A 25,406-nucleotide genomic window follows, 5' to 3' on the forward strand; every position below is an offset into this window, starting at 1 on the left:
CATATCAGAAGAAGGAAATCTGACAAAAAGACGCTTGTGGATGAATTTACGCAACATGTCGCATTCACGTCTTTATCCCCTTTACAGCTACAACATGTTCGCAAGAGTAACACTTTTTTATAATCATACTTTCTTTTTTTTCTTTTCTTTTTTTTTTTACAGAGACTGGGCCTTTTGTAAAATAACATTAAAAAATGTATTTCTAAAATTGCTTCATAAAAAAAAAAAATCTGCACTTTCTATTCTTCAAAAAAAGGTTCCATTCAGCTGATCAGGAAGAGAGGGGCTAAATGTTTTTTAAGGGATCAGGGGGCTTATTCTGGGGGGCTGTGGGCCTTCTCATTACCCCGTGACCGGGTCGAGAGTATTAATCCTCAAAATGCAAATTTTGCCCTCGTCCCTAAACATATCAAATGCAATTTATTCAAAGGAAATTCACCAATCAACCGCCCTAATAAAACGCCAGCCACTCAATCTTGTTGCTGGGGGACGTATCCAGCCCCCTCCCCGGTCCCAAACGCGGGGTCACTGCGCTTCCAGGGTTCACCTGGAGTGCACCGTGCAACATATGTAATGCAAAGCTATTCTGTCTTTTGTGTGGAGAGTCAAGATCGCTATTATAAGGCTGGCATCAAGCTCCGAGTGAACAGATGACGGAGACTTGTTCAGCGCGTAAACTCTTGACCCCAATTTTTCCTCCTCTTCTGCAGCTATCTCACTCTCATCAGTCCCAGCCCAGAGAGATGCAAACACCCCCACGCCACCACCACCCTCAATTCCCCCTCCCCTCTGCTGAAATGAGAAGTTGATTTTAACAATGTGTACATCTCTTGCCATCTCAATGATCATTTTCACAATTTTGATGAGCGGAGAGGATGCCAGCACAAGATCCAAAAACGCAGTTGTGTCGTCATGATGTTTGTGGCAGAGATGGGAGATCCATCCAACAGCAAGCTCCAAGTCAAGACTGATAGGGCCGTAAAATATGCAAATCATTCATTAGAGCCAGAGCAACCAAAGCAGCCAAAAGTCTTTGTTGGAGGCAACGCTTGAAGTTCCACTCTCTGTTCACACAGTTTTCCTCTTCAGTGTAGTACATTAACACAGGCTCTTCGTCCTTCCGTAACTTCATTTATGTGCATTGTGCTTATAGGCGATGCAAAGCAAACGTGCCATTAACGTATAGGCGCATGTGTGTGTCTGTGCACGCGCCACAGTGGATGCTTGAGCGGTTTCCCCCTCTCTTCTCTCTCTCTGCAGCAGGGTGACAGTGAACTTGGCCTAAAGCGAGCTCTGGTGGTGGCTCTGAGAGGATGCAGATTTATCTTGGTGCTGTGGCTGACCTCCAGATGAACCCATGCAGCGCTCCCCTCTCTATCTGCCTGGCAGTATGCCGCACATGGGGCCCTGTCGAAATGTCTCCTTTTGAAATATTAGCAAGGGGTAGAGTTCCAAATATCCGCACTCTCGGTACGTCCTGTTTTATTTTCAATGTGTCGAAAATCAAGCTATAAAGAGCATAAATCCGTATCTTTGTTAAGCTGGTTTACACAACAATGTAAATATGCGAGGCGATGAATCCACAGATTTGTGTGTGTGATTTGAGCAAATGTAGTCTTAAAGTCCTTTCCCCTCCACTTGATAGGATGATAGGAAAATGAATGAAAAAAAAATCGATCGGGAAGAAATTCACCTCCACTACACAGAAATTGTGTCCCTAAAAGGGCTGAGATTTGACTCTTCTTTAAACAGGGGTAGATTTATTGTGAATTTGACTTTGTTTTAAAGTTTACTGAGAAAATGATTTTAGGCAGCACGAGGAAGGCCTCTGCACCGTAAATAAAACCCTCAGATTTCAAATGTTTTGTCAAGCGGACAGTGCATCCTTTAAAATCAGCCCAGGACCCAATAAGATACAGCTGAGGTTTTGTTTAAGACATTTTCAGTTGCTAAATCTCAAAAGACGCGACAGGTTTTTGGCATTTTATCTCTGTGTTTGGCCCGAAATGTTTAAACACGGAAGCAGCGCACCGGGGGGAAAAAAGAAGAAGAAGAAAAAAAACTAAAATCTAAAAAACTTCTAAATAAAAAATATCTGAATTTAACAAAAAAAATACCTACAAAGAGGAAATAACAAAAATCATCCACTTTTAAGTTAATTAATTTCGGAATCAGTGTCCACTGGTGACCAGCTTCGCCCCTGCTCTGATCGGACAAGAGGTCACCACACAGGGAGAGTGACTTTTTAAGAGGTCATCTGAACTTTTCAACCCTAAACACAAAAAGACTTAGTTGACACAAAACGGAATTCCCTTTAAACGTTTCCCTGCTGCTGTTTTTCCCATGTTGTGTTTACTTGACACTGTTTACAGCCGACCCTAAAGTCTACAGCCATGCAGGGAGCCAACATGTGGAGCGCATGCAGCTATCAGCAGAACAGCAACTGCAACTCATTCAAATATTAACTTACAATCTCCAAAACTCATCCTCATATACAAAATCAAATCATACAGTTGCTGGCTGCGACTCAATTGGCCTGCATTTGCGCTTGACTTTATCAAGGAAATCTACACACTCCACAGCAGTCCAACGGAAACTTTCTGGCTCACGGTCTGTGAATACTCCAATGTAATAAAACGACAAGTTTGTGGGGGTGGAAATGGACACAGAGATAATTATCCAACATGTAAAAATGGATTATGAGCTACACCACAGATGGAGGGAAACAAGTTGCACAGGAAAGGAAGCAATTAAATAGCCATGAGCCGGACCCAACCCTGCGCAACATCTGCCGAGACCAGTATTCAGCACTCCACAACTGACAAATTAGTGTAATGGACTAATAGGGACGGATAGAGGGAGCGAATACAATAATACGGCTGTTTAACACGGGGTGGCTGTTGTTCGGCTACCGGCTAGTCTGGAGAAACTTACCCAGAGACGCGGTCTTCATCCTGGAGAGCGTCCGGTCCACACTGGGGAAGTCTGAGCAATAGAGAAGGTCTGTACCGGTCAAGTAACACTTACAGCCTGCAAAGAGAGAGTCAGACGAAGCTTTGCCGTCAGTGCGATTATATGTTATGTGCAATATACTGTCAACTCCCCAAAACCATAAAACTTACTTTAATGGCTACCACGTGACCGTTTATGGCCAGTGAGCCTATCTGGCCGCTCTCCGGATGAATTTTACGATCTAATTCATAGACAAAACCCCCATTCATTTAGCACCCAAATGTCAGGGAGCCAGAATCGTGCCCTAATAAAGTTTACAGCAAGAAAAGTCAAGCTAATTCTCTAGGAATAGCTCAGCAGTCTGTGCGCAAAGGGGACACTCGGCCCCTGAAGCTTGTTAGTGGACCCCTGAAGCCCCCAGCGCCAGAGCAAGGTGAGTAAAGGCTTTCATTCAAAGGGACCTGTTGGATTCAGGGAGATTTTAACTTGAGTGAACTTTGCCACTTTTTTTTCACAGCTCAGCTGCAATGACTTTTAAACCAAGCAAACTCTGACTCCTCCATGCAGCAGCCTTGTGTGGCACAGCCACAAACCAAGCTTACAAAAACTCACAGTGATGTCTCCTTTCCAGTAAAAAGTTTATTGTAGCCATCATTTACATGACCATCATGATTATTATAGCATATTTTGACTTCCAGTCTTTGAAAAACATTTACAAAAAGCTCATCACGATGAAGTTATACACGTAGGCAAAGGAAGTTTACTGCGGGACCTTTCACATAAAAACAGCGAGAGAAAACAGAGACAAAACACGCTTTTACTAAGAAGCTGCGCCCAGGTGAACAACTCAAACATAAGCTCCTGGAAAAACAAAGAAACCAAGGCACATCTACTGTACATACAAGGGTGAGGCGGCACCTCTGTCCATACATGTGTTCACGACGCACACAATAACCACACAAGGCTTATCTGCTGGTTCTACTTTTGGAAGCAAGTTTTCTGACAAGTTGGCACAATACATCAAACAAATAAATACATACATATACAGTACATACAGAGAAAACATAGGCTAAACACAAACTGTTTATTTTTCTGTTATTGTTGAGTGCATCCCACAGAATTTACTGGAATTGTTCGCGGCAGACAATAGCATTTCAAGCTTTGACATTTCTTAAGTTTTTTCATTTTTTTCGTCGGAGCAAGAAATAATTTAAACAAACGTATATTTCCACGTGTGTCTTTTTTTTTTGCCCTAAATCTAAACAGATCTGTACATAATGCAGTTTTACTCACATAAGCATCAACACGTTGGGAGTATAAAGGAAATAATATTAAGGAATATAATGGGGCTGTTGGTCATACAGGAGGTGGAGCACCCCCTGTCCCGCTCAAACCCCGTCAACAAGTCTCTGCGGTTTCTTTTTCTTTTCTTTCTTATAACAGGAGAAGTTGATATGACAATCTCTGTTTTGTTTTTTAAATCTTTTTAATTATTTGATCGTGCTCGGTTTCATGAGTAAATGTGTGAATATCAAGGCCTGTAGGCTCCTCCGCCTGCAGCCGCCATGCTCATGCTTTTCAGCTTGTTGTCCTTCTTCCACTTCATCCTGCGGTTCTGAAACCAAATTTTGATCTGTCTCTCTGAGAGGCAGAGGGAATGGGCTATCTCGATCCTCCGCCTGCGGGTCAGATAGCGGTTGAAGTGGAACTCCTTCTCCAGCTCCAGGGTCTGGTACCGAGTGTACGCGGTTCTGGCTCTTTTGCCTTCTGGTCCAGACAAATCTTGGACAGAAAGCGAGGAGGGGAGAACATCAGATACAGTGGATGTAAAAACTGATTAGGCTGGTGTAGCAACTTTGAACACACTTCTGGCAAATTGTGAAGATGTGAGTTGATGTTCTAGGTTAGGATGGTTTACATTTAACACAGAAATCAGTCTTAAAGGGGAAACTGAATCCGAATCATTAAAAACTACAGGTAACAATGGAACATCTAATTAACTGAACATAGCAAAGATTCCATTTTACCATTAAAAATGTGTACAATACGACAAGAAAACATATTGCTATCTGGTAATTACTGAATTTAATTTAACTAAGTGTATCCACGTATGTTAAGTTAAATCATGCCGTACCTTGTCTCACCAAAAATCTACCAAACAGGTGAGTGGCGCGTTTGGCGCCACATTACATTTTTTTGGATAATACATTTATTTGTGTCTTTGAACCTACTGTAAAATAATGCAAAGCTGTCCAAATATGATCTCTTATGCTTAAAAGTCACAAAAGTCACTAAATAACACAGTGCCAGGTCACAATACAAGACATAAAATCAATACAAGATCGTTTAACAGCAGTTTACCATGACTTATATGGAGTTTTCTCATCCACGGATATATCTGAGGTTGCGTTGAGTCGCTGGTATTTTGGGGAGTTGTCGGTGCGCTTCCCGCAGGCTTCTCTTCCTCTAGGGAGGAAGCCTTGGGCACACAGTCCCGGCTGAGCAGTAGCGTGCCTCCGTTCGAGCTCGAGCACGGAGGGCTTATGGAGTTTTTCACGGATCTGTGTTGCGACTGGGTCTCGGTGACTGGGGACGAGCTGGCGACCGAGGAACACGGGAGAGGTTCAGGTGGAGGCGATAGAGACGAGTTCCCGGTGGTGCTCGCGGACTGGTTGTACCTGATGGGCTCCACAGAGGGTGTCGTCGCCGCTGAGTGAGTCGGGGAGTAGCCCGGTGTCCGCTCGCTGCCCACAAAGTGTCCGCTACCAGTTCGCCCGACTGTTAGGTCCATCCCGTTGTAGCCATAGCCGTACCTGCTGGAATGCATTGCTGTTGAGTCTCTGTATTGCTCGTTTGCCGTACTATGGTCTCCATAATTATGTAACTGGAAGTCCGCGCCATTGGGATAGCGACCGCAGAATGAGTTCACAAAATAGGAGCTCATTTGTTGACAGTTCCACCGCTTGCTTACAGTAGGTATTGTAGTTGTTGTTGTTGTTGTTGTTTTTTTGTTTTACTATTTTAGGAAGTAAAAAACATAAACCTGCTGTCTTGATTTGTGGCTCTTATGGTTTAGCGCGTCCTATAGCACCCTTGCACAATTTATGATGAATTATGGAAATGAGTGGGACATGGACTTGATTCTCTCTTACGTAGGCACCCAAATATGGGGTACGGCGAAGAATCACGTGCTTTTGTTGACCAGTCGTAAATCCTGCTTGGTGACCTCGAGAGGTAAACTCGCGCACGCAGGAAATACTGGGTGGGATATCAGGGGCGCGCGCCTCCCTGCGCTATCGGCTAGGGCAAATTCTGAGGCAGTGCTGTGATGTTTTGAATTGTCGTTGTGCGCCATCCTCTGGCGCAACTGTTGCACTACCCGTCTGCCGCGATTTCTGAGGCGTGGGCTCCGTGCGGGGTCATTCGGAGGTTAACGACCATTGCGGCAAAAAACCAACGGGATCCTAAACAATACAACAAGTGACATGCTGAGAGTGCAATCTCGGCAATGATAATGTACAGAAATAATTCGATCAGGATCTGTTATGCACGTTGTGATGGGCGATGGGTGTAAATAGTCTTTGCAGTTAATAGAATAAAAGCCCATCCAGAGCATGGGCTGCGCTCTTTCACAGCTTTTTTTCTACAATCAAAGAAATAAGTGAGCGGCTTCGTGCGAACAAAAAAGTCTAATGAATAAATGTTTGAGGGGAGGATAGAAACCAAATACAACATAATCAAATAACGCGACAGAGGCTGCCGATTCGAGGCCTGTCTGTTTTGCCACTTTGACAAAATTAATAACCACATACACAGGCTTTATATGAGTACGAATACTGTTGACGTTGAAGTTCAAATTTTACTATGCCAAACATTCAGATAATAGCTGTTGGAGGCCCGTTGGAAGTAATTATTATTGGTTTTATTTAGCGGCAACTCCTCTGTCATTTTAACTTTTTAGTAGTCAGTCCTACCCAGTTGCGGTTCTAGTGTTTTGTTTGTCTGTTGATGGGATGCCAGCTTAGGATAGACAACAGCATATAATAACTTTTTATTAGAAACCAAAGGCTACATCACAAAGCTTTGCGTGTCCCAGTGGAATCTGGAGAAACAAAACGACCGAAAAAAAATAACAGCATTAGGAATGATTGAAAATGCACATATTGGAAGCTGTTTTGGGTTTAATATAGAGCTGGTGCTTTTGAAACAGTTAAGGAGAAAAATCAAACAATGTTCAGTCATTACTTCACTTTTCTTTTAGATGTAGAAACAGCTGTTCATTTATTTGATGTACTTTTTGGATCCAGCAATGTAAAAAAGTAGCAACATCATGATTTGCTCCTCCAATTACATTTTTAAAATTGGCCCATAAAATACATGACATGTTCAAATAAAATCGGATTCTAAAAGCAATAGTGTGAATATTAATTTTCCAAACAAAGAGGCCAAAAGAGTTACTAAAAGTTGGTTTTCCGTGTAAAAATAGCTGTTAAAGTTTCATTCCTCAGTCCTCTTTTTTTGGTATTCAAAAACCTTGTCACACTCTGCCCGACTTTACAATCTACGACCGGACAAATCCACTCATTAAACCGTATTTAACAGCCATCCACTTTATCCAGCTAGATTCGTGAGGAAGATCAGACAAACAGATCAGCACAGATCCCGACAGAGGCGTGAAGTCGCAATAAAGCCGCGGCGCAGCGTCCTGCCGTTTGGTTTTCTCCTTGAGGAATTTTTATGGCACCTTCGTCTCTCGAAGGCAGATACTTGTCCCTCTGGTTTCCTCAACATGAGCCCTGTCTGCAAGAGCGGCCTGTTTTTCCAACACAAGCCCGTTCCTGTGCTAACTGTGACAAGCGCAGCCACACTGCTTATTTATTCTGTCCCAGGTATGTGTGCCCTTTGCGGTAACAGAAACCCAGGAGGCAGGGTGTTCTAAGGAAAGTTAATGCAGCAGTTGGGCCCATTATAAGAGGCAGACCTGTACACAGAGAGTGTGTGTTGGCTAACTGTCGCACCACAGCAGCTGATTTATGGTAAGCCAATGGCAACAAAGTTCCCACGAAAATGATTTTTCCGAGTTGAGACAGGGACACACCCAGAAACTAAATTAAGACCTAAAGAATGGAGAGGAGAAAAGTGAGTGCGCAGTGGTGTCAGACTGGGAGGGAGGACAGGAGGTGGAGGAGGGGGGGGGTGGTTACCAGGGAAGTGAAAAAAAGGGAAGTGAAAAAAAAAAGGCAGTGCACTCTGCGGGCACCCTCACACACAAAAAACATCAGTAACACACCGTAATACTTTTGGAGTGACGGTCCTGTAATTTACGATTTAATTTGCGCAATTTATATTTTTCAAAGACGAAAATGAAAGCGAAAATAGAAATGTTGTTGACACCCTTGCAGATATATAACAGGCTGTGTATACTAGAAAACGTAGATTAGAGTTTAAGCATTCTTCAGTTTCTGTCAAAGAAATGAGCGCGTGATTTGCTTTTGTCAACATCAATAAATTAAGGATCACAGCAAACACACATTAATGTGGGATTCAAAAGACAATATTTTGTTTCGGACAAAAACGACATTTTCGAATTACTCCTGCAGAGAAATTCCTTTGTGTCAAGCAAAGCTCATTCAACCAATTAATCCAGTTTCCGTTTCGCAGACCGAAGACTATCCTGAGCAGTTAAAGGCGCAGGGAATCAATGCCTGTGTGCACACATGTGAGGCAGAAAACCTCAAAGAAAATTGCACGAGCACACACAGAGGTCAGCCTGTCTGCTGTCCAGCATGCGTGTAGGGTTATGCAGCAAAGCAGCTGCAGCCACGACACCATCAGAGCCTCCACAGGAGGGCGGCAAAGAGCACACACTGTTGTCCTCGAGTCGAGTTTGTATTCACATTAAAATCAAACAACAAACATGGTGCAGATGGCATGCAAGCATGCAAAGATCTAGGTCAAAGAAGAGCATGTCAATTCTACATCAGACTGACCCGATGAGATGTACCAGTAGCTTCTGTCATAGAAATCCTAATAAATGGTAACATTCAACCGGTTTATTCGCATGATTTCAACACTGCAAAGAAGAAGAGAAAACTTTGGATACAGATCTTAGTATTTGTCGGAGCCGCTTGTCCTAAAGAAAAATAAAAGATCAGATGCATGCAAGTGACAGAATTTTCAGCTCTTACCTTACGTGGGCTTCTGCGTGTCAACACAGGAGGTGAGGGAGGGAGTGGGCAGGTGCAGACGGCCAGTGACGGAGCAAAGTCTCCACCTGAGTCCTCGCACGGAAACAGGGGCTCCCGTGGGGTCATTGACGCACAGGGGCTCCTTCCACTTATCGTGCCAAGACATGTCAAGAGTCCAAATGATCCAGTCATGTTTAGGTGTAAGCTCCTCGAGCTGAGCGTCAGCCTAGCAGGATGAAAACAACAAACTCCGAGAAAGAAAGCAAAAAAAAATGCAAATAAAACGGCGATGTGAGAGGGAGCGAATGGAGGTCGCTGTCGTGAAGAGCCCGCGCCCGTTAAATGAAAGGCTGCTCTATTCTGCTATTGGAAATTATATATAAAAAAGTTCATGTTCACGGCTCCCTGCCACGTGACAAGCTGTGGCCAATAGGAGGCCGAGCCGCGTCGTAAAGTTGTGCCGCTGTGTTGTAAATTTTCATAAACAACAACGGATTTATGACCCAGCGCTGGAGGGAGAGATGGTGAGGGAAGGAGGGAGGGGGTCAGGCGCCATCTTACTGAGAGGAGAGGGAACACAGAGTTCAACAGCAATTTCCCTTCATCTGCAGCTTGTCCCGTCTCGCGTCCTCATAGTTCACATTCTTTAACTTTGCTGTTTACCATCGTGAACTGCAACGTGTCTCGATACACACATTGGTCACATTGAGGGACATTATGTGAGCAAAATACTATTTGCCTTCCAAATTTAACTTTTGATTATTGTGATTTAAGTGCGCAGATATTGATTGAGTACATACAGGTAAAAGCTATTTTATTAACTGTGCTCATTTACAAATGTAAGTCATCCTTCATTAGTATTTCGACCATTTATTCACATATCACTTCACAGTTGAAATAAGGGTTTTCACGATAAATACGTCACAATGCTGCATATCGTAGATCCTGATGTTCTCCATGACGATAACAAAGCAAGGGAAGTAGCAGTGAAATGCAATGTCTGCTAAATAACGGTGCATGCACTAATTAGCCTCAAGCGTGTCACACACTTTCATGAAATGCTGAGGCTGAAATGAAGGGTTGTGCCAGTATTTTACAGCTAAACATGTACATTTGTGTGTTCCTGTTTACAGTAAGCAAGTTGGCTCTCTGGGAATTTGAGGTAGGTTTGCACGAGCTCATGCATAATTGGCCACGGCCAATTAAGGGAAGTGAGAAACATGAAATAAATGAACAGCCTAAGTCAAAGCTATCTGGTCAAATAAAACATTTAGTTTTAGTTAGTCGACTCAAATAAGACACCTTTCCGCGAGTGAGTTTGTTCCGTAAAAAAGAAAAAGGAAAGAGAAAAGAAAAAACAGCTGACTATGGAGATAATATTCTAATTTACAACATATATATATTTATATATATATATATTAAACGTATGCTTAATTTCTTGTGCCTGTGTTTGTCTATGCTGTTAGGTAGTTTTTCGATAAAGGAATGTTGACTCAGTAGTACAATCAGGTTAGAGAACATACAGTCTAGCAAATATAAAAAATATAGTTCGGACATAGTATATCTCTTTTGGTGTGGAGCTTTAAAAAAAGGGGGGGAAAAAGAAAATACTATTTCGGGTTCAAATATGAAATGCAGAACTACTTCTAAATACTAATTACATAAAATCCACAGTAGCTCCATCACTGTCATTCAAATAACCAGCCTATTGCTGTGCGCGCGTGGTGTGTGAGGAAAGCATATCCCTTAGTATCCCAGACATAATCAACAGTGTGTTGTTTTGTTTTCTCTTCGTTTAATTCACTGTCTGTCTTTACTTTGCAGATTTTTGTGCCTCTGCGCCGGCGCTGTCGGTGTCTCCAGCTTCGGTCTCAACCTGAATATCACCGGGATTCTCTCTGGGGTTCGATTCGTCCTTGTGATCCTTCTTCCACTTCATCCTGCGGTTCTGAAACCAGATTTTGATCTGTCTCTCCGTGAGGCAGAGCGCATGGGCTATCTCGATCCTCCGCCTGCGGGTCAGGTACCGGTTGAAGTGAAACTCCTTCTCCAGCTCCAGGGTCTGGTACCGGGAGTAGGTCTGCCGTCCACGCTTCCGAGTTGGATCTGTGGAGGACAAGAGAAAAGACTTTTGGAGGAATTTGTAAACTTAAAAATGCATGCGTCTGTATTTGTGACATATGGCACACTAAACCATTAATTATAACGTTGCTGAAACTGTGTGCTGACAATAAAAACCCGCTGAAAGAAACAACAGGGTCTCTTTAATGTATCTGTAATTGCTATTTAATTGTGGCTCATATTTACACACTATCCCCATGCCCACAAACATTCTCTGTTAAAGGGTACATGTTTGTTTTTCCAACTTTTCTGCATCAATTAAAAGGAGTCCTGCTGGGGTGTTTGCCTCGTGCCTCCTTTGATATTCTGCATGCCTTTCCAATTAAAAGCCAGCAATGCTCTGCTCACCAAAGGAGCCATGTGTAATTGGGTTACAGCCCCCATGCATTCTCTTAAAAATTATAACTAAATGTCAGGGTTTAATTGTATTCCAAATCCACCTGACGCCGATAGTGGGGAATATTGATCCAAGTTTTGAGAAAATACCAGAGCCTCTGCAGTGCGGACTCAATTAGAAAGGAGCTGCAGAATGCAAGATAACTGATTTACACAACAGGGCGCTCTCTTTTACAGCCACAAAGGGAAGAAGAGGCTGTAAGAGTAATAGGAGTGCAGAGAAACCCCCCCAGCGGAAAGGTCTCTGTGCACACTGAACACACAGAAGAGCTGGCCAAATGAATTTATGGCTGCAGAACTCATTAGTTGCGCAATAAAACTTTTACGATTCTTTCCATGCAACAGCAATGAGCTTCTAGAAATTAATCGAACCAATAACGACTAGTGTAAGTATAACAATGTTTTTAAAAATTATTCTATGTTGGAGCCTTGAATTAGCACATACCTGATGCCCGCATCCAAGGGTACACCCGGTACTGCTTATCCGGCGGCGAGGTGAGGGGTCCCGGCCCCGGATGACAGCAGCTGTCGCTGAACAGGCGGCTCTGGTCAAACGGGTTGCAGTGCATGTGTGCGTCCTGTCCCTGGCCATAGCCTGAGGTAAACACGGGATGGCTCTGGTAGACTGCATTACTGACGCTGTAAACTCCAGAGAGAGATGATGAAAACGCAATGGCCGCAGCAGTCCGTGTCGCGCTCTGGCCGTCTCCACTGGGTCCAATACTGCAAGAAGCTCGCTCCACACTCGGGAAAAGGGAACTACCCGCCGTAGATTTGCTAAGAAGACCATCCACATAATAAGAACTCATATTTTTTCACTCTGATTTGTTGGCCCAGAATCCTCAGTGTCGTTTTTACGAGGTAGCGTGATATATGACAGCAATACACCCTAGATTTACACCAAACCCCATTTTTACTCCGGACCAAAGATCTCACCCACGTGACTCAGGCCTGGTCGCTCTCATCCAATCAGCAGAGGCATGGATTTCATTATGGCAAAGGACTGCAGAGTGGGATTAACACTTCACACACATAAACACGTACACACATATAAACACACGTGAGAGAAATTCACACAATTCAAATTATCTGCAGATGCATTTCTGCCGGTGGAAATAAATGCTGATGGTTTTATGTCAACTTCTTCCAACACCATCACAGATAATCACCAATAGCTTATAAACGCCTGTATTTTTGTTTCACACACATTCCTGGAATGCGTCACCCTACGTGCTAATAAGGCACACACCCACACACACACATACGTTAACATCTTCAATAACTTTGAATAAGAAATAGGAAACAATTCCAACAGGAAGGAACTTTGTTTGTTCCCTTCGCTTTTAGAAAAAAAGTCTTGTGAAAGACTTTATTTTGTCGGAACGAAAAAATAAAAAGATTAAAGACATGTTCTGTATCAATGTCAGTATCAAGATAAGGGGAATAAAAAAGAGACATTACGAAGAAAAAGAACCAGAATTTAAAGGTTTGAGTTTAGAACATTTTGAATTTTTTGCATTAAAACTCTATTTTGGACCCTCAAATTTCAATATTATCCAATTTTGCACAAATGGATGAAAACAATAATGATAATACCAACAACAATAGAAATAATAGTACTAGTAATAATAATAATAATAATTATAATTATAATTTCCTTTATTGTGCAAACAGAATTGTCAATACTTATATCGACGATTATCTTGAAATTAACATGCAAAACAAAATCCAAGTCAAAATTACATGAAAATGCAAACTTCCCTAAAATTATCATTATTATTATTATTAGTAGTAGTAGTAGTAGTAGTAGTATCATTATTATTATTATTATTATCATTATTATTATTATTATCATTATTATTGTTGTTATTATTACCAGAATTACGATGATCTTTTTCAGTATTACTGATATTGTCTTGTTACTACTATTATTATTGTTACCCCTATACGTCGTGCTATCATTGCTTTCGGGAAAACTGAAATTTGAAATGAAAACTAGAAAGTTGAAAGCACAGGATATCAAAATGAACACAAACACAAAATGTAAATGAGTGCAGAAATACTGCGCTTTTTCATAATCAATACACTTGTGTCATTACACAATTAAATGTGACATAGACTCAACAGAAAAAAAATCTGGAAGTGAAAATATATGAAGGAATAGATTAAAAACGTCTGAGGAGTGCGTCGGTGTAAATGTGGGCCGTCAGAGCGCATGAGCAGCCGTCATCCAGCAGCCGCGGTTATCTGGCTGATGCATTCCTCCCTGCAGAGCTGCCGGATAAGGAAGCAGCCTCTGCGCTGAGACTGTAAAAAAGGTGTGAAATTATTTTCCTCCACTCTTAAAATGTTACTGGAGTTTGTTGCCCCAACGCAGCGTCGTCAGGAGTGTTGGAATAAGCCTTGATGTTGTGGAACAGTGTCGCCACCCTCTGGTGACTCGTAGGGACTGCGGGCTTGGGAGGCAGCACTGCGCAGGCGTGAGCATTATAAACCGCATTTCAAAGTAATTATTCATGATAAAACACAGAGAAATGACGCAGAGATATAATGTTATGCCCCCGTGTTTGTGATTTTGAGCAAAGCTCTTGTGCCCCCACACATTTGTTGAGATGCTTCTCGGGACATTTTAAAGTCTATTGCTGTATTTGAATCTCGCTGCTGACTTTATTGCTCCTTTTCCTTTAGGACGGGCCCAGCAAAGGAGCAGAGGGCGGAAGGTTCCCAGGTAGAAACAAAGGATCTTTCCAAATGACCGTGAGTCCTGCGCGTCCCAGTCGGGGAGAATCCAATAAAGCTGATCATTTCCGCTCGGCCTTTTGTTGAGACCCCAGTCACACAGAAAGAGAAGAAAAAACAAATGGGTGCCATTCTGGAAACGGCCTAATTGTGTCTGGACGGCCATAAAGCCATTAAAACTGGAATGCCAGACAGTATAGCAGACCAGGCGTTTTATTGCACTGTCTCTGGCAGAGCCTTTGAAGTTTGGGTGCATCTGCGTCCTCTAACGCGTCACAACAGCACTTCGGTTGGACTAATATCCGATTTAGCCTTCGAAGTGCAAACATTTATTCGTCTCTGTGCAGCCCTACCATAAGAACTACATTTGGAGCTGTACTGGCTTCAGGCCTGTATCTGATCGATCAGGACACTTGCACGCACTGGATTTGCGGCTTCTTGCATTTAGTCTCTTTTCAAATATTTTCTCCAACATGTAGAGACTTGAGCCAGTCTTAAACAGGGACAAAAATGTCATATCTTAGAACTAATCAGAAAACCTTCTGTAAAACCATTCTGACACTTGAGGTCAAGTTGTGTTTTGAAAACAAACCGATTTCTTGAAATCATGCTGTGTCCTATTGAGGAGGGAAAACAAAGTCCGGTCTTTTTGTTTAATATGGTTCGACTGAATGTCAAGATGGTGCTGAGGGGCAGAGCTTTAGGCTGCACGGCCGTGTCATCTCTGTGCTGAGCTGGACACAAACACATCGGCTGCATTATTTTGGGCTTCAGCTGTCCAAGACTGCGATGTATTTTCTTGTTTTGCGTCCTCTCGCCTCAGAGCGCTTTGCACCCCATAAAATGTTATAGCGGTAATTGTCTTTTATGGCTGTATACAGCTAGCAACATCCTCTGCCAAGATGCAACTCTGTCCCCAACCCACACACACACGCACACACACCAATATTGACCTATCGTCGTGTGCATTGTGTCTGCACTCTCCACAAATCGCTAGTAAATGAAAAACAAATGTATTATTTTGAATATTTAGAAATGGTATTAAATATATCACTTGACTGAATATAGATACGAGCCATTCATTTTATGTTTTGCTTTTTCGAGTACGTGTGTGTGTGTGTGTGTGTACGTGTGTGTGTGCGCGCGTGTCATAATTTCGCATCACACATATAGCTAAACTGCAGAAACTGGCGAATTAAGACTAAATTAAAGCTTGTAATCCAGTTCAATGTCAGGAGAAAAACAAATAGGAAATTAACATTCATGTATGCCAGATATAATTTGTTTTATTTAATAAATAGTACAAATTACATTTGTGAACCAAACGTCAGACGGTCAGCAGACCGCGAGGTATTCAATGAGTAGCCTACAGTGTTTAATTTTCTTTCTCTAATAAACATTATGTCCCTTGAAAATGTTACTCCCTGAAATTCAGTCAGACATATTACAGTGATGCAAGCAAATCTACTATAATCCGCCATCCCAAAAACGTATATCGTAGGTAGTTGAAAGACATAGGTAGTCAATCATGTCACGTAATATATCTTCAATAACATCTTTCAATTTCGTAAGAATTTCCAAGAGATATCTGCAGTTTATGCACCTACTTCAAAATGCGACCAGTCGGTTTCTTCTACGGTTCTAATGTTAGTATCAAACTCGTGGTCACCAGTCAATGTTCTTCTACCAGTTATGGAGGAACGACAATAAAATTATTACATTTTTTTTTAGAAACTATTTGTTCAACTGACTCAGAGATAGACAACAAATATAGCTACCAAACTAAAACACACACAGCTAAACATCCATACACAAACAAGCACAGGGACCAGGCCAACTAATACACTTTAACGAGGTATTAATTCAAAATCAACAAAGGGAAAGAGCAAATAAAAAAACGAGTGGGCACTGTCAAAATTGTGCAATATAAGGGTAGCCGCATCAAACGAAAGCCCAACATGCTTTTTTTTTTAGAATTTCTGACAAGACAAATAATCCTCTAGCTGTTATATAGAACAATAAGACAATGGAGTTTAAAAACAAGGTCCAGCAGAGTTAAGAGCTTTCAGTCATAAAGCTCGCTATCAGCCTAAATTCTGCTTATCTGCGGGTCGGTTATTCGTCTTTCGGTGCGCCGTCTTTATTAAACTTCTTCATCTTCATCCTGCGGTTCTGGAACCAGATTTTAACCTGTCTCTCGGTGAGGTTTAGCAGCCTCGCCACCTCGTACCTACGGTCCCTGGTCAGGTAGGTGTTAAAGAGGAACTCTTTCTCCAGCTCCAGGATCTGGTGCTTCGTGTACGGACAGCGCTTTTTTCTTGTGGCACTCGCGTGGAGCCAGTTGGAAACCGGGTTATCTGAAAAGAGTGGGGTGCGAAACTGGTGTGAGGTCCCGGTTCTGACTTGAGCAAATGCAAAAAAAAAAACAATCAACACAGTCACTATGTAAATAGCTTCAACGTAAAAGGAGAAGCTCCAGTTTAAATCAAGTGAAAGTGGCTACATGTGCAAATGCAGCTGTCTGCCTCTCTGCCCACGGTCACTTTAATATCTAATACTGCAATGTGAGCAGGGCCATTAACAGCCCCCACAAGGAAATGGCACGTTCAGAATGGCATCTGTTAGGACGTGCACCCCCATCACGCACCTCATTCCTCACAGCTTTATGCGTATAAATAGTTTGAATTTAAAGAACTTGGCGACTTACTTGGGTCCAGGCCCGGTTTCTCATCCCCCTCTCCGCTCACGTCCCCCGCCTGTACAGACAGCTCGTCCTTGTCTCCTGGTGATGCTGTCGCCACCGTGCCGTTGGCGTAATCTGAGAGCAGCAACGCCGTGTGGGATCCGGGCAACGCGCCGTCAGCTCTCGTCGCCAGACCCTCCGGTTTGATTCCATAGTGATGGGTCGTTGGTAATCCGGTCATTGGCAGCGAACCGGACACGGGTTCAAGAAGCCAAGACTGATAGCGGCCATCTGTATCTGCACCAACCGGGCCTTGTGGATGCCCATAGTGGTGATGATACACAGAGGAGACGGTGCCTGGGAACTGAGCCGGGACGTGGTTCCATGACGGCCCGAACACCTGGGGTTTGGACGGGAAGGTGCAAGTCCCAAGCTCGCTGTGGTCGCTGATGGAAGCGGGTTGCCTGGCGTGCTGGAGCCCCGAACCGGAGGGGTACCTCGGAACAGAGAGCTCCTCGCTCTCGGGCAGAATGAGGGAATCGACGTAGTAGCTAGTCAGTGTTCCGGATGTCGACATGGCAGAAAAATTATACTTTCACATGTACGCAGTCATACAACGGATACATGCAAAGTACAACGCGCACACACACCATACACACATACACACGCAGTAAACCCAGCCTCACAAAATAACAATGTGGAGAAATCAAGTAGCAACTTGGCCCCCTCAGAGAACTACAGTGGGAAAGTAATGGGGAGACAGGCTGCAATGCTATTGGGCAGCAGACACACGTGATCATACGGCTGAACAATAAAGGATAAATCAATCCCTTAGGTCATTAAATACTCACCCGCTCTGCTATAACAACCTCGAGTTTTAAGAATTATCAAGATTTAAGCTAGATCTGCTGTGTGTGAGATGGAAAATATGAATGAGCAAGAACAACTTTTACAGTATCATTTCCACTTGCTGAGGTTACAATTCCCTCTTGGTAATCCAGAACGATACAATATGAATGTGGAAGCCTCATTTTACGAGATACTTTATTGGACACGTAAGCACCCTGCAATTGCTGCTCGCCAAAACACATTTTAAAACACCAGCGTATGACAGAAACTTTTCAGCTCAAGGATAGGAGCGGTGATGACAAATTTCAACCAAAGGCACGATATTCTGTTTTTGTTTGGCTATTTTTCGGCTGTATCAGACATCTTTCATTGTGCGCTCAATTTCCTTGTCAGAGCATCAGATACTACTACCCGCGGGCAAAATGAAAACCACAAGCTTTGCATTTGAGTGGAGAAGATTATCATTTGTAGGCTGATTTCAAAATAGTAAACACACCGAGGAGAACGGCTTTTAAATGTTATTTATCTTCCATAAACACCCTTCATTTTCACGACAATGTAACATGTTCAGGCTACCTCTCGAATATCCCTCCAACATGGAATCCGCATCATAACCTAGCTTGTATTCTGTTTTAACAAGAATATGTTCACCTTAGAATAATAAAACGTGTTGTAGTGAAATTATAGTAAACTGGCGTGGCTCTGTTTTTTTTTAAATTACAGATATACTTTCAGAAAAATTCAGTCAGAGTAAAATAGACTAAAATGGCGTGAGAGTGTTACATATTCGATAAAGTTGGGGGCAGTGAGGCAACATTTATTGTTGTTGTTTTTTTTTAAAGCTGCATGTTCTACAATCACACACAATGCCACGTGTGTGATATATAGCGACCTACGCAAGAAAGGAGAAAAGAGAATATCAATAACAAAAAAGGGTAGTAAGTTTTGTGATTTTTCCGGTAAACCACTGAATATTCATTCTTAAATACACACACACACACACACACACACATATATATATATATATATATATATATATATATATATATATATATATATATATATATATATATATGTATATGTATATATATTATATTATATGTATATGAAAGATTAACAACAGAACCTGATTTGCCATCAATAAAATCAAAATCCGTTTACTATTTACACCGCAGTTATCACTTGCATAGGCCTATATGTTGGTATCGTCACGGCCATTAACAAATTAACTCCAGTACCTGCCAAAAGCCGGAGCTTCGGTGTAACGTTACGCATAAACGGAGCTAAAAATAAGCGTAAAGTCTTGTTTGTGGGTTCCTCATTTTGATATGAAGTGGCACAAGAAGAGCGGGACAACACAGCATAAAAACATATTCTAAATATACCCCATATAGTTCGTGAAAATATATATGGATTTACAAGGAAAGCTGCCCGCAAATACCGAACAATACTAAACATATACAGGCAAAAATAAAGAAGTAAACAAGAGCTATTCTTTTCAGACTTAAATTCTAAGTCGCGAATTTCACGTAATCTTGTCACCGAAAAAAAAATCCTGTAAACTATTAAAACTATTAAACAAATGAGTTTGCATGAAAAGAAAAATCAGAGCTCTTATGTTTGATAAAGGAAAACACGATCAAACTATTTGAGGTATTAAAAAGAGAATAAATTGTATGTCTATGTTTGCATAAGTGTCCAGCGATACTGTATCCTAAATCTGTGCTCTGCGGTGGATTTCAAAGCAACAACCTTGAGTTTTCTCATATTACGCTAGTGTTTTATTTATTGCCATCAAATAATAAAAAAAAGAGAGAGAGCCTGGCCAACACCCCTACAAGGCCACAGGCAATTCAAGAGATTCTCTGCGGTCTGCTATTACGAATTAATTTAAAAGAGGATGAGGGGGAGGGAAAAAAGGCACAAGGTGTCTATGGTGTGCATTAGTAGTAGTTGTAGGCTATCACCTCACCGGTACTTGCACACTATTTGTCCAACAGACATCAAACACACCGAGGAGGGGAGGAAAGGATCGGCTGTGCGCCTGCTTGTGCACTAAAAGTTCGAACAGACAAACAAGAACAGACAAACACCTTCGTAGCAGGAAAAGATGTCACTACGCCAATGGCTCTCAGGCTGTAAACCTAAATCAGACTGTTTTTTCCCACTGCAGTTTACCACAGGGGCTATTCACTTCTTTTGCCTCTGCAGATAACAGCCTGTCTGGCGGATCTAAATATCGCCATAAAGCCCTTCCCCTTCTTTTGTGTGAGCCACCATTGCGCAGCGGAAGCATCCGGTCTCATGGCCCACGGAGGTCGCTGTTCCCCCATTCACCTTCCCCTTCCCCTCCACTGCAGTGGTCGTAACCGAGGCCTTGTCTGGCGTGTCTGCGTCACTACTACTCACGGAAAACACTCTCGGCTTTAGCCTTAATCCCAAGTCCACGTCGCATTCTGCAGCTCAGGTTTGATCACGTTGATATTCGGCACACATGCCTCTTCTGGCTTGTTGTACCGCCAAAAAAACAAGTCTAAAGGAATCCAAAAGGAACACTATAGGAGACAGATTGAGAACATACAAAGCAGCCAGTCACCCCTCCCCAATTTATTACATTGGGGGGCTTGTAACGTACTTTCAAAGCATTTCTCCACATTTTTTAAACAAATCCCATCATCCTTCAGTTCCTGGTTTACTCTCCACTTGGTGTCGATGTTTGAAACTGGGGCAATTAAGACAGTTTCATGTTGCAGAGTTAGAAACGGACCCCAACAACATGAAACTACCTAAACCACTCGACAGTCGATCCGGGCCTCAAGTGAAACATAATCAGCCGATTCATAATGCACCGTGGTCGCTTCCTTCATCATGTGTCCAAACATCGTCTGTATTTATAAGAGTACAACTCGGGTGTGCACAATATAGAGAAGCTGCAGCAACAAGGCGCAAAATGGGCAAATGCACAAAGATGAGTGGACTTACCCGGTTCCGCGAGTGTTAATCCCAGTATTTCCACACTGAAGCTGAAAGTATGTTATCCACAGTGTGTGAGTACAGTTCAGATTTCTAGCTGGGAGCCGGGCCTCCTCTCCGTCCGACAGGCTCTCACACGACTGAAGCTGCTCTTCGAGGAGAGGGAGAAACCTCATATACCAGCCAGTCATAAAACTCTACAATAGCCGGCTGGGTATGCTGCAAGACGGCTTATAGCCTAATATCTTTATTATTTCCGATGGCCAGTATGCATTACCCTTTAGAAACCACTCTTTCTCAGCTGTTAAAAAACAAATGAATCCCCTGTGAATAGGAGCCTATACTAGTTTGGATTTTGAATCTTAGATAAAACCGTATTTATTTTCCGACTATTAGCAAGGCTATTGACAAAAAAACATATTATACATATACATTTGTATACATTTGTATATATATTTATATATATATATATTTATATATATATATACAGAGATGGATAGATATGCACATACACCATAGTACAAAAATACAAGCAGATTCTCCTCTGTGCGAGCTGATAATTTATTAAGCATTACACAAAAACACAATGTTGTATATATACACAGAAATATACAGTAAAAACATTCCTACTTTATCTTCCACACTCTTTTTGTGTAAACATTCTCAGTGTGAATAAAGTTACAATTTATACATTTAACTCATACATAGATTAGGGCCTATATCTTGGTAGACTACATCTAATTATCACAGGGTGAACGATTTTCCGCTTGGAGATATAAGGGGTAATATATTCAAGAGAGGTTTAAATTTGCTTAAAAAAGATAGAGGAAAACTTCCTATCATGCAATTCCAATTCGTATAAAATAATTTCATATGTGTTTGTTCGTCTGTAATTGGATAGAAGGACGTTTGAAAGAGTCGGGGCAGAAGTAGAGCATTTAAGTCACCTTCCGGGGTACAAATGTGTATAGGCGGTGTGCGTGCGCGTGTGTATTTGCATGTACGTGCATGCTAGTGTGGGTTGGTGTGCGTGCGTGTGTGTGTGTGTGTGTGTTTTAACTGCACTGATTTAACGATACTACCCAACCATACAAAAGAGGCTAAACGATACAAAAACACAACATCAGAAAACAACCAGAACCGATAGCATTCAGTTATTTTCCTTTGTTTTCTTTTTTCCTTTGATTTATCCTTTGATTTTTCTTAGTAGGTCACAGGCGGGGATTACGCCTGTGTGAAAATTAAAGAAAGTTGCACCTCACAGTGAAATGAGTCATTGTGTAGACAACGTGGAGAGGGAGGGTAGGGTGGTTTTAGAAGAAGTGGGTGTCGTTGATTTTTCACTTTTTTCACCTTTTTCATCTCTTTCGACTCGTTCACCTCGTTCATCACGAGAATCCGTAGTTGGAGGTGAGCTCCCGGATCCTGTTCTCCCGCGTCATTTTCTTCAGTTTCATCCTGCGGTTCTGGAACCAGATTTTAACCTGTCTGTCCGTCAGGTGGACGCTTTTACTGATCTCTAGGCGGCGCTCTCGGGTCAGGTACATGTTGAAGAGGAACTCCTTCTCCAGCTCAAGTGTCTGGTGCTTGGTGTATGGGCAACGTTTCTTTCGGCCGCTTTTTGCTGTCAGCCAGTTGGCCGCGTTTTCACTTTTTGTGTCTCCTAAAGAAAATGGCACATAAACGGGTTTACGCAGTGCAACAAGATGAACTGAGTTGTGTCTGAGATAGAAAAATAAACAGTGAGAGCAGCAAAGAGTGTGTACATTTGTTTATGCTACGCACTTAATAAGGTAGTGGGCTACACCTTAAATTGAATAGATATATGAGCTCGCTACTATAATCAAGAGCAATTGTAATAACTACAAAAAGCTTGGATAAGCAAAGGCTATGATATAATCAGAGTTTAATAAATGCTTTTTGTATTAGCGCAGAACTGTCTACACTGTCAAATGTGCACAAATGCACTGAAGTGTCGTGTACGCAAACTGTGGGGTTTGTTAAACAACACGCACTGAATGATTACGCACTGTTTATGAAAGCTAAATAAAATACTTTTTGTTTGAGAGCTTAGGTGTTCGTGGGGTATCTTGTGCGTAAAGTATGATTTCCATCTTGGATTCAGACGGATTTGTTGTCGATATTGCATCAGTGCGTATAACATTTTGAGCATGGATAGAAAAAATAACATATTGCAGAATTGTAAATGGAGTAAACCCATTGAAAAATACTGACACAGAGAAAAATGTCTCCCTACACATTTTTTTGTATAGGCCTTTTACGCTCTGATGTAGGCGGCGGTCAAGGGAAAACAAACCCAAGGCCATGCATTTATGTAGTTTAGAAATATGTCTGTGATGTTATGCAAATTTGTAGATTTGCTTGATGACACTGAATCAAACTTAACCCTGTAACCACTGTCTCGTTTCGAAATATTTTGCTTTACAACGTATTCATGATCATATCAAAATGCAGCCTTATCGTAAAACTTTAGTTTGTTCCAGTTACTGATAATGCAGCCCAATCTCATGGATAATATGTAAATGTGAGGATTACGGACATGTGTCTTGACTAGTCACTGCAGTCTAAACCGTAAAGTAAAACTTGACAGGTGCCATTAAAAAGCGTCACTCTACCTGCATGCCACCAAAACAGGACTGACCACACCTAAGACGAACTTTGATTACCTTTATTGGCCTTTGTTGGTCTCTCTTTGTCATTCTCCTCTGTTTCGTCCGCTGAGGAGGCTTCTCCATCTGAGGAGTCGCGCACTTCCTCCGTGCCCGATGCAGCGTGAGGCTGTAGGTCTGCGTTTCCCGAGGACACAGGCTCCTCCGTGTCGCTCCTTTCCTGCGCCGTGGCTGGAACAGAAGTCGAGGTTGGTGGCGTGTGGAAGCGAGCAGGAGCAGTGGGGTGTAGGCCAAAATGAGAATGGGAAGGGTTCGACTGGGGGCCGTTGGTGTTGTAAAGTTTATGAGAATGTGCGTGCGTCTGAGACAAGCGGAAGTAGCCCGGCACAGGCACTGAGCCCCCGCCGCCGCCATCGGTAACTGTACAAGAACTCGACCCGAGTCCGGTTGTTGTTAACCTTGAATATGTAAGGTCTTCGGCGGTGGAGGCTTTGGGGCACTTCGGCTGCTCATACAGGCAGTAGGTGCTCTCTTCCTTGATATTTTGCGGGAATGAGCAGGGTGCGATCTGGGAACCCACCGGGTGCTCTTGGTCCATTCGACATGACCTCTGCGCGTCCATCCACATTTCCATGCTGGACATGTATGCGCCTGAGGCGGAAACCATATTTTGGTGACCCAGTTCGCTCCGTTTAGCCATACCCGGGAAGTATCCATAGTTGTGTAGTCCGTAAGGCACTTCTGCAGCGGTGCTGTGAGGCACGCACACTGCGCTCCCAGTGTAGTGGCCTCCGCCACTCTCGGTACGACCACTGATCAGTGAATCCACTAAAAACGCATTTCCTGACGGGCTGTCCGAACATGACATTATTGTGGTGTATTTTGGCGAAGGGAGAAGATAGCCCTTTCTGGCTGACATTTCTTGTGCAAAACATGCTGGATATGATTAGAGGCACCCCCTCTCCACCGAGCGGACTGTAAAACCAATGGAAATGCTGGAAGATGGGCAGTCCCTCCCACTCTGAGGCTACGTAGCTGTCGGGACGATATTCATCATGGAGTTGAAGCAGAGAAAGAAGACAGCACAGCAATCAGTGTGTTCCCTCACCACCCTGTATAGAAGGGGCGAGGTCTAACACAGTTCAAAGATTCAAAATACATATTTATATTAAAGACTGCATTCACCGAGACATTCTTTGTTCGAGCTTCAAAAACATTTTTTCAACCGAAGCACTGATTTGCACGCGACCAAATCAGATCAAGCTCAAGAATGATTAATCCAATGTATTACAGACCAAGTCTCTAAAGTAATAACAGCTCATGGGGGCATTGATAGAAAGAAATGAGGACAAAAAAGGAAAAAGTCAAATCAAAAGAATCAATTTTGATCACAAATACACTAAAATGCCACTTTGCACTGGAATGATGTGGCCTAAAAGTGGAAAATTAAGTTTAAAAGTGTAGAGCTGCTCTAACCCACCAACAAAGACATAAAATAACAGAGCCACGGGAGTCCATGATAGTAAAGTCTTTTTAACTGAGGGGCGAACTCGCCTTTGGCCAAATGACCTGGCAAAAGCCGTTTTATATGGTTCACCCTTGAGCCTTAAGAGGATTTGAGCTCTTCCTCGCTAAAAGCAACCAAGTAGGAACATTTTAGTCCATAGAGGTCATATGAAAACACCCCCCCTCTCTCTCTCACTCTCTTTTTTTTTTGGTCCTTCATGTGTTTTTTTGACAGAGATCTCTGCAACTATTGATATAAATTTCTAAGGATACATCTATTAGTAAATCCTATCTTACATAAAAAATATCTCACTAAACCAATGGGTTTGAACTAATGCTGAATTATGCAAAATCCAAAAGGATTAAAGG

The 25,406-nt window shown here is 42.4% G+C and overlaps 4 protein-coding genes across 4 annotated transcripts; all 4 read right to left on the minus strand.

Annotated features, from left to right (window-relative positions):
• Positions 1-4,421: 4,421 nt before the first annotated feature.
• Positions 4,422-6,140, minus strand: hoxa5a (homeobox A5a). The gene is made up of 2 exons (XM_072370953.1): positions 5,314-6,140; positions 4,422-4,734 (listed from the first exon to the last, which is right to left on the minus strand). The coding sequence occupies exons 1-2, from the start codon at positions 5,894-5,896 to the stop codon at positions 4,484-4,486; spliced, it is 834 nt and encodes a 277-aa protein (XP_072227054.1). The 5' UTR covers positions 5,897-6,140; the 3' UTR covers positions 4,422-4,483.
• Positions 6,141-10,710: 4,570 nt separating this feature from the next.
• On the minus strand, positions 10,711-12,466 carry LOC140275017 (homeobox protein Hox-A7-like). The gene is made up of 2 exons (XM_072370409.1): positions 12,103-12,466; positions 10,711-11,246 (listed from the first exon to the last, which is right to left on the minus strand). Exons 1-2 carry the CDS (start codon positions 12,464-12,466, stop codon positions 10,954-10,956), a joined length of 657 nt encoding a protein of 218 aa, XP_072226510.1. The 3' UTR covers positions 10,711-10,953.
• A 4,045-nt stretch (positions 12,467-16,511) lies between these two features.
• hoxa9a (homeobox A9a) lies at positions 16,512-17,767 on the minus strand. Its single transcript, XM_072370429.1, has 2 exons — positions 17,104-17,767; positions 16,512-16,753 (listed from the first exon to the last, which is right to left on the minus strand). The coding sequence occupies exons 1-2, from the start codon at positions 17,654-17,656 to the stop codon at positions 16,512-16,514; spliced, it is 795 nt and encodes a 264-aa protein (XP_072226530.1). The 5' UTR covers positions 17,657-17,767.
• Positions 17,768-22,130: 4,363 nt separating this feature from the next.
• On the minus strand, positions 22,131-24,450 carry LOC140275043 (homeobox protein Hox-A10a-like). Its single transcript, XM_072370433.1, has 2 exons — positions 23,589-24,450; positions 22,131-22,564 (listed from the first exon to the last, which is right to left on the minus strand). The coding sequence occupies exons 1-2, from the start codon at positions 24,448-24,450 to the stop codon at positions 22,290-22,292; spliced, it is 1,137 nt and encodes a 378-aa protein (XP_072226534.1). The 3' UTR covers positions 22,131-22,289.
• Positions 24,451-25,406: the final 956 nt, after the last annotated feature.

The sequence above is a fragment of the Leuresthes tenuis genome, unplaced genomic scaffold (genome assembly GCF_036924035.1).
Source record: "Leuresthes tenuis unplaced genomic scaffold, fLeuTen1.0.hap1 SCAF_18, whole genome shotgun sequence".
Taxonomy (NCBI): Eukaryota; Metazoa; Chordata; class Actinopteri; order Atheriniformes; family Atherinopsidae; genus Leuresthes; species Leuresthes tenuis.